Source organism: Enoplosus armatus, chromosome 8 (genome assembly GCF_043641665.1).
Source record: "Enoplosus armatus isolate fEnoArm2 chromosome 8, fEnoArm2.hap1, whole genome shotgun sequence".
Taxonomy (NCBI): Eukaryota; Metazoa; Chordata; class Actinopteri; order Centrarchiformes; family Enoplosidae; genus Enoplosus; species Enoplosus armatus.
The window spans coordinates 3,704,475-3,714,173 of record NC_092187.1 but is presented as its reverse complement, the minus strand read 5'-3'; the positions used below and the strand labels follow the sequence as shown (position 1 = coordinate 3,714,173).

At 43.2% G+C, this 9,699-nt stretch overlaps 1 protein-coding gene across 1 annotated transcript; it reads right to left on the bottom strand.

The window, feature by feature from the left end:
- Nucleotides 1-405: 405 nt before the first annotated feature.
- LOC139288376 (transmembrane protein 26) lies at nucleotides 406-3,705 on the bottom strand. The gene is made up of 3 exons (XM_070909653.1): nucleotides 3,512-3,705; nucleotides 1,692-1,836; nucleotides 406-1,119 (listed from the first exon to the last, which is right to left on the bottom strand). The coding sequence occupies exons 1-3, from the start codon at nucleotides 3,703-3,705 to the stop codon at nucleotides 406-408; spliced, it is 1,053 nt and encodes a 350-aa protein (XP_070765754.1).
- Nucleotides 3,706-9,699: the final 5,994 nt, after the last annotated feature.

The window sequence follows — 9,699 nt, the reverse complement described above, 5'->3', positions numbered from 1 at the left end:
CTGTTGCTGATAAAAAAAACAAATGTGTTGTACTGGAAAGCACAAAGCTAAGTTGATTTGCTTTCAGCTATCCTGTTAATTCCATCATACATGAAAGAGAGTGACAGTTCGTGTTAAACTTGTTGAACTGATTTTCGTCAGTAGAGAAACCTCCTCTGACTGAAACACTTTTTTTGAAAGGTTTTATCAAAGGGAGTTGCATAAATTCATCTCTGATGTTTTCAGTGGGGACTTATTCTCCTCTGTTGTGGTCTATTTCTAGTCACTGAACCTCCAGAGAGCCCAAGCTGTCTCTGAACAAGGCTGAGATGCAAGAGGTGGCAGAGGGGTTTGACTTTTCTCTTGGTGTGTAAAAGCACCCGCCCCCCCAAGTGCCAAAGTCATGCCATGGCATTTTGAGCCTTTCTATACCTGGAAAATTCTCTGATCTTCCTCCCTCACAGTCCCCCTTTCTGTGTCTGTATTACAGCTCTGCTCTCCACCTGCTTCCTCCTCCTCCTCCCCACAGCTCTTGGTTTGACACTGGAGCACCATAGCAGCACACCTGTTCAACCCCGCCTCCCCTACCGGCTGCTCGCACTGCACCACGAAGATTCGGTAAAGCTCCAAGAGGACGATGAGGATGTTCTTGCAGGTGAAGAAGATCATAAGCTGGTTCAGTACCTCTTCTTGGACCATGAGATAGAGCCGGTAGAGCAGGAATGGGCCGTCTTGGAGTCCCACTGTGAGCAGCAAGCTCCACACCTCACTGGAGCAGCAGGAGGAGAATGCTGATGGAGCACCAGGGCAGCAGGAGAGATCACTCAAACCTGTTTGTGGAGGCTGACCCTTTGGGGGTTGTGTTTGGGTCAGTACCAGAGGAAACTGCATGAGTGCCCAAGAGAAGAGGGCCAGCCCGATGATGACAACCACTCGGTTGGTTTTGACCTCAGGTTCCTTGAAGGTGTCAAAGATGTCCAGGATGTCTGCACCCAGTCCCACGTAGACCATGAGGAGCTGGGAGAGCTGGTCCCGGGACATGTCCCCCTTGGGCATCAGCCAGCGACCCAGAACCAACACTATGAGCATGGTCTGCTCCAGGCCAGCAACCCAGTTCTCTGGGTCCAGCTCCGCGATGCCCTGGGTGAAGGTTGCGTCAAAAGCATTCATGAAATTAGACAATTAATTGGCTCATCAATCATTCGTGCCATAGATATATTACAACGTTATATCTTGGTATGTGAACATTTTAAATGAAATCAATAAAACGTGGAGGAAATCATCCATTCAACCAGGCATCTTCCATTCTTGATGTAGTTCTGATAACTTGTGAGTCAGCTCCTCATTGTGTCAGGGTTCATTGAGTTTATCCCGACAGCACCCCTTGACACTTCATATCATTTCTGAAACACTACGTTTTCAAGTTTCAAAAGCTGCCACCCAGCCTCGAGCACAGCCAAGGGGCAAAAAAGCTCCCAAATCCTACATGAAAGAAACTGCACTAAAACCACCCCAGAAGGGGAGAGATCTGAGAGTTTTTCAAGCAGGAGCCTATCTGGACTTCATCTCAATGTGTCTATTACACATTTCCTGCAACTAATAGTTTATCCACCCCCTTGCTAGATTTAAATCTTATCTGATATCAGGTGTTGCTTTAATGTGGCTGCGTGGAGGGTGAGGCGGGGAGGGCAGTTTTGTGGTGGGACACCTACCACTGTGATCGGGATGTGAGCCAGCAAATGAAGCTCAGGGCCTGAGGAATTGTTGACAGGCAGCTTGGACTGCAGCAGGCTCAGCTCCAGAAACCAAATGGACGGGATGACAGTGCTGAGGTAGAGGAAAACCATGGGGGAGAACCTAAAAGAGGACCGCCAAAGGAGAGGGAGGGTGGGGGGTGGAGGTGCGGGTGGAGGGAGGTTATTTTTAGCAACACTTTTTATTTATTTTTTTGCCACCCGCTAAAGAAGAAAGAGTCCCCTTTTTTTTCCAAAAGAAGCATCGAGTTTCAGACAGGCAATTATTCTCATCATATATGCAAATCCCACTTGACAGTGCAAAGCCGTCTCCATGAGGAGAGAACTTCAAAGTAAGACTCAGTGAGAAAGAGAGAGGCCTGAAGAAAGCTTGCGTCTGAGGATGTTCAGCTACAGCTTTTCAATGAGACGAGGCTTGGTGTTGAATGAGGTGTGACACTAAACGCTCATATCCTTTGGAGACTGGCTGTAATGTAGGTTGATGTCAGTTTATGTTTACTCTCGCCAAATGTTTTTCAGAACGCCGGCTGGTCAGGAATGACCTGAGCCAGCAGCAGACATTTTCTCCATGACTGGATGGGAGCGACTGTGACAGAGACGTGATAGCAGGCTCAGAACATCAGCTCAGAGAAAGACAGAGCAATAACACAGCAGAGGAATATATTTGTTTTTGATAGACAGTGAAAGAGAGAAAGAGCTGCCGAGGATAACAGAATTTAGTGGCAAAGAATATTACAGGCCTTGCACAAGCTGCCTCTCACTGCCCTGGGCAGATGGGTTGTAAAGTGTTCACACAGTTACAAGTTCAGAAGTTATTTACTCCCCACACAAAATAGGTTTACAAAGTCTGGCTACAACACCTCAATCCTCATGTCACCCCTCTTAAAAGGAGCAAAAGCAGTGGGCAAGCAGATGGTTTGTTCATGCTAATTTAGCCCACAAACATATTTTTGTTTATCGTAGCTGAAGCAGGAGAGGGAACCTTTCACGCCTATTAAATGGATGAGTTCATTTTTGTTGGTGCACTCTAACAATTTAACACATCAAGATAAGTTTGTCGTTACTACTCAGCCTGTGAAAACAGTTGTATAATGTCTTCTGTGTCTCTGCAAGAGCTTAGCAAAGCCAGAGAAATAGGCCTCTGATGACATCACCAGGGTTAAGGTTCCAAGCTGGGGAGTTTGAAAGATGGCAGGGATGGTCTCACTAAGAGAACTAACACGATCAACTGATAAATGTCCTCCAACAAATTAGCATATTTGATCAGTGCCTGAAACTGACATGTACGTCTTCTCTATCAAATGTTCATTTCTTTTCTTTGTCAATTTTTAATTGATGCGAAGAGACAGAAAAAGAATGGGACACACTAAATTGTATTGTAACTGTATTGTTTGATCAACGGAAAGCACTTTACAATTTGCTCACATTCACCCATTCACATCCTAATGCCATGCCTCATGCCCGCCCCTTGGAAGCAACTTGAGGTTCAGTGTCTTGCTCAAGGACACTTCAAGATATGGACAGAAGCTGGGGGTTCAAACTACAAACCCTGCAATTAATGGATGACCCGCTCGACCTACTGGCGATTACATTATTTAACTCTAAAGCAATAGGTATTACTTAATTCCAAAGATTCCCTTTATCAGTGTTTTATTGCTAATTCAATAATAACAAGGTCCAATATCAGCCCCAAATGTCAGCCCGATCCTGAAATTCACACTGTGTATTATGTGGAATATAAAATCATGTTAAATGTTGGCGTGTGACCTAGATGTTACCATTTCCACTCTGCGTTTCGGGTGCACTTCAGAGTGACAGCCATTTCCACACCCAGCAGGGCCACGCCCATCAGCAGCAGCCAATAGAGTGGCTCCTCTTTAACGGCCACCACACGCCACACTGTCACCACGCCGTGGACCACAAACAGGAAGCGACTCAGCGAAGCCAGCAGGACGTTCAGGAGCCAACACATCGTGCCCCACAGTAAACCTGTACAGGATGATAGCTTTATTATGTATCGTTCATTTTTACGAGACTAGTTTTACTATAAATGACGAAAATTCGTTTTCAAAATGAACAAAAAAAGAATAGTTTAGGTGGGTTTACCCACCAATACATTCCTGATCCCACAGTTTGGCTAAAAGCTCATGCAGTATACAAAGGAATGGCCAAATAAAGTATAAACTTGTGAGTCAACAAGTAAAGATGAAACTGAGTATGAAATTGGCAAGAGTGGGAGAAAGAGCATATGAGTGAGAACACCTTTACACTTCAAACTTTTGTTAACAATGTCTCAAAAAGTTGCAACAGTAAAGTGCTTTATGTTGTTTTGATCCAAATATAGTTCTGCTATTTTATTACTGCAACAAACTTAATGTCCGACAGTAAAGGCTTTTGCAGAATAAAGAATGGACAAGTGCCAAAGGCCTCTTCAGTTTGATTGCATCTTGCAATAAATTTAAGGAAAAACCTCACAAAGAGGAGTCAGTGTCAGACTGCCAAAAGCAAACCCCCCCCCCCATGAAACATTTGTGAAAACATGAAGGACATGAATATGTTCGAGCCTGCATCATTACACATCAGACCCCCAGTCCAGCTTTCATTATCAATTACTATTGCATGAAGTCAGTGCACAAACAGTCCTCGCTGTCAATTAGAGAGCTGGATAAAAGCTTCTGAGCTTTGGGGGAATTCAAAGCAAGAAGTGATTAGTAAGCAGGAGTTAGAGAAACTGGTCTGCAGTCAATATTAAAGGACTCCAGGAGGCTTTGAATGAATTTGCTTAAATCTGATCTCTGGATCTCTGTGGATTATTGCGATGACTTGATGACTTGAAAGCGGTGCCAAAATGGGGGGGCGTCCTGGTTGCCTGTTGGTCACGATGCATACACATAACCTGGTTCGATGCCGGCCAGGGACTTTCATATCCCTCTCTCGTTTCCCATGTTTCCCGTTTGTTTCTACCCTGTCAACGTCTATAAACGGTTTATAATTGGTGATTTAGTAGTTAATAAATAATTGACTAATGCTGCACAGATCAGCATGCATGTACCGTTAATGAGAACACCTTTTGGTTTGCCATTTTGTGAAAGATGTCTGCAGATACAGATGTTAGTAAGTCATTAATAAAGGGTCATGTTTTCCTTACTCTCGAAGAAGCCGTCAAGATTGCATAAACCGCCTCTTTTTAATGAAAACCATGTACCTCCAAAATGTCAACTTTTCATGAAAAACGGCCTTGTTTTAAGTCATACTGCATTTTTTCAGACGATTCAATTAGTTTTTAGAGAGTGTTTTTAAGAATTAGAAGAACTGTCTGAACCCACCAGCCCTGTCTCCTAGACATGACCTCCATACATTACTAAACTGTTTTCCCAATCACATTGTGGTAGAATGATTAGTTATGATCACAGACAAAGAAGCTCTACATTTCTGTACCACACCGGAGTCCTGTGTAGGTGGTCAGGGTGGATTGTGGGTGTGCAAAGTGCAGGACCTTGACACTAGAGACTGGGGTTCATATCATGAGTCCTGTCTGTGATTAGGTTTAGTCAACAAAGGCACTTTAAGGTTAATGAGATTGTGGTTTCAGTTAAATGTTAATGTAATGTAAAACACGTCATGTGTCATGTTTGAAGTCATTGCAGACTTTTTCTGTATTAAACCACAACACGATCTTTCTTGAATCAAGTGCTGCCAGTGTCTAAACACAACAAAAAAGTTTAACAATGCCGTGGAGGATATTATTGCCAACAACAAAACAACGAAACTTAGTAAGCCATCATCAACAAGGGGTTTTTACAAGAATCCGTCAGGTCTGTAGTTGTAAGCGGTAAGTGGTCCAACAGTACATTAAAGGGGTCTTACTGATGAATTAAAGAGCTAAAAAGACAAAGCAAGTGTTGTTGGAGGAGGATAAACACCAGCCAAATAGATTTTTACAACCTGGCAAACCAAAATGTGTTATTGTTAATTGCTTATAACTGATCTATAAATCATTAGTAAATGCTATATTACCATAAATAAATCCATTAGTTACAACTTATATATTCACCCCTTTATGAAGTGTGCCTCGGGCCTTTATCTAGTACATGCTGACACAAATAACTTCTCTATAACTGTGTTTTTGACATTGAACTGAATCCAACTCTCTCGATAACTCTTATCTTCTGTGTCAAAAATGGTCAGAGTGTTGTATACCAATATGCCTTGAACAGAAGTCATGCAATACGTATGGTGCATGCAGTACAAACCTACAGTATAAGCTGGGCACCTCGCTGAGACTGGTTGAAATCAGTTTCTTCAGTGTATTTCCCAAACGTTTCTGATGCTGTGCAGTAGAAAATGACAATACCAGAACAGCCACACACTGTGACTGGGCCTGTATCTGTTGCCTTTTAAATGACGGCCACTTCCCAGACCCACTGGATGAGCAGGATGAGCAGGCATGTCAGAGGTGTGTGTGTGTGTGTGTGTGTGTGTGTGTGTGTGTGCGTGTGTGCGTGTGTGCATGTGTGTTCCTGTGTGTGTATGTGTTCAATGGGCAGTGACTACTGTTCAAGTCCACTGGAGTATCAGCGAGTGGTAGAGTGTTCCACAAGTGTATACGTGTGTGTGTGTGTGTGTGTGTGTCTCCGTCCCCCCGGTGCCACTGTAGGAGATAACGTTTCCTGCCCCCTGCGCCCACATCTTCATCGCCATCCGTCATGATGTCATCTCTCCAGGCCCAGAACAAAGTTATCTCTCTGGGAGAAGCCGGCCTGCCGCGCTCCCTGTTCGGAGAGCACCCAGCCCTGTCCTGCTCCCACCCATGCCTGCTCTGCCTCTGCACTGCTTGCCCTGATAACAGCCTCGCTCCCTGGCCTCTTGCGCACACAAAAGCATGGAGCAAAAAGAGGGGATGGAGATGCTGATGGCCCCCTGAGCAATCTCTACAGGAGTGTAAGGGTATGTTACGGCTATTGCATCAGAATGAGGATGCGGCGTGGGTCGATGCTGTCCAGAAATGTTATGCCGTTAAAGTGGAACAGAGACAGATGACTGACAAGGTGTTTTATGTTATGTGATTATTGTGTAAATTCTAAACAATAGTCAGATATCTCATGGTAATTTTGCCTCACGACCAATGAGGCCTTAAACCTGCATTACTGGATTTTTTTTTTGGCCACTTCGGTGGAAGTCTAAACAAGCTGTAAGCACACAAATATATCAGCAATTTACGCATCGAGCAGAAATGCAGCAATGTTAGCGTGCATTTGGAGCTGTATTTCTGTCCAGCTGATGAATGTAAGTCCAACATTCAACATTCTCCTTTCAGCTCTGTTTTATTCTCCACCATGCGGCTCTTCAGCTGCTAAATGCTCCACTTTGTTCACCAGCTAGTCGCTAACAGTGTCTGTCTGCCGTTTGGTGCTGGGCAGGCGGTGTACAGTGTTTTACAGAGTATACAGCTGCCTGCTGCGTCTGGAAACAAGGTTGATGAGAGCAGTGAGAGTGAACCAAAAGCCAACGTTGTGGGCAGTAAAACCAAAACAACGAGGTGAAAGACACAACAGTTTAAAGCTCCGTAGAGCTGAAGGGAGTCGGGGGTATAATCCTCGGTGGGTTTGTCACTATGAGCGACACTTTTATTACACAGTCATTTGATCCATTGACTTCAATTTATGAACATATGGAGACAAGAAGAAAAGGAGAGGGCTATAGGGAAAAACTGCATTAAAAAATACTCTCTACACACATGGTTGGTGTATATGTCAGCTACAGTTACCGCCTATAAGATTAGTACAGTGGCTGTTTGGAGTGAATAAACTGCTGAAACACAGTCAAATTCGCACAAATAATGCAAAAGTGGTGAAAAGGTGAAAATTCACTTCCTAGTCAGTCTGAACCCATGTTAAGGGTAACATTGTCTGTCAGTCGGAGGTTCTGTCCAACAATTTAGTGTGAAGAGAGAGATAAAGAGAGAGATATGACAACACCCACAGGCCCAATTTCTGTTAATTTTGGTGTGGATATTCAGTCCAGTATCCTCAGGAATTACAAATGAATTCAGTGCACAAAGTAATGAGCCCTTCATGTGCAGAAAGTAAGAGTGTGCAGGTTGGAGGGGTGGATGTATGTAGCAGTTATCACTGAACATAATTCTGTATTTTGCATCAGTGTCAACATTGCCTGGCAACAGCATATGGATTAGAGCCCGACCGATGCTGGAATTTTGAGTGCAATAACGATATTGATATTTGACAGTAAAAATAATCTATATTTGCGTATAGTAGTTATTTTACATCAATTCATTTTCATAAGGATCCCTTAACTGTTATTAACAGGTTGTAACCGAAATATGTACTGAGCGGGATATTTTACAGCGCTCACTGTGTAATGGTGACTCTGTTTCTAAATGACCTCAGTCACATATTTGACATTTCTGTACTATAATTATCAGCTCAGTTTATCAGCTGCTGATAAATCCTAATATTGTCCCATAGTTCCATTGTCAGGTCAGGATTTTCCCTTGACCGACAATTTGGTTTGTGACAAGCTATTCTGATAACTAACCAGGTCTCAATGAAATGTATTGTGGATATTAAAGGTCCCCAGTGAATTAACCCTAATGTTTGTTGACCCCCTTGACCTTTGCTCTAGAGACACCATCAGAAAAAAAATGTCCCCTTGTGCACAGGAAATGTCGCAATCTTAGAGGCAGATTAGCTTTAGCCCTATTATTGGTGAGATCATTGAAATAGCAAAACAAACATATTTTTGGTAGATGCTTTAGGTTCTCAAACGTGTTTAAGATACAGTACACAACATCTTATAACAATATTTGTTTAAACTTAAAAGATCAAATTAGAATAAGGCATAAAGACAAGACGCCTGAGAATGCAGTGATTACCATAGAGGCAATTCTGTGATGTTGAATCTAACAAGTGTCATTCTTTGACTGGCAAGCAGTAGTGCTCTCATCCCTAATTTTCCAAGTTCAAACAGAGGACAGACAAGAGAAACTATTAATAGAGTACAATTCTTGACCTCTGTCAGCTGGACATACAAGTCAATTATTCATGTTCCCTAAAATTAGAGCCTTTTTTTAGAAATAATATTCACAAAGATCATGCCGTGACAAAGTTGCTCAGATTTCAGCATTTTTTTTACTTCGACTTTTGGTTCAAGTGACCATTTGAAGCCAAGAGAGAGAGAGAGATACACACACACACACACACAGGTAGTGGAGGAAGTCCTTTAATGGTGAGGAAACAGGCAGAACTGGCAGAAGGAGATAAGACACTCCAGGCGGTGTCCTGAACGAAAAATGAATTGACAAAAAAAAAAGAGGGTGGAGGACCAAAGGAGAGAGAGGGGAAGAGAGGGGGTGGCAATGGCAAGGGAAGAGGGTGAGTGAGTTATCAGCCATGCAGAATAGTTGTACACCTCATCTTGTTATCCTCTAGTTTGGGCGGCGCTTTTGCTTTTTGAGATAACAGGCGGTTCACTCCAGATTGTGGCTTCGAGTTAGTTAAGCTAACTATGCTTATTTGCAAGATGTGAGCTTGTGGTCAGTGCTGCAGGTATTCAAGCAGGATCATTGGTTGTAGCGTCCTTTGTTGAGTTCATACAGCAGGATGACATGTGGAAATCTAGATCGTTGCTTAAACTGTTTTCACTGTGCATGTGAACCACCAACAGGCAACACAGTCCTTCCCCTTTATACAATACATTTCTGCATTTGTATTTAACTATATAAAGTCCTGTTAACACTTAAACTCATAACTACTTCCATTGATTACCATGTTTCCATATTCACAGGCCGTAACACTTCATTTCTTCTGAAGTTTCTTTTTTTTTTTACTGAGGCCTGCAGTATATTTCAGCTGCACCAGTCTGCCAGCATTGAAGTGGCACAGCTCCAGCAGTTTCTTATGTACACGGCCTGGATGGCAGCCATTCGCACAGACCTGCTGCCTCCTCC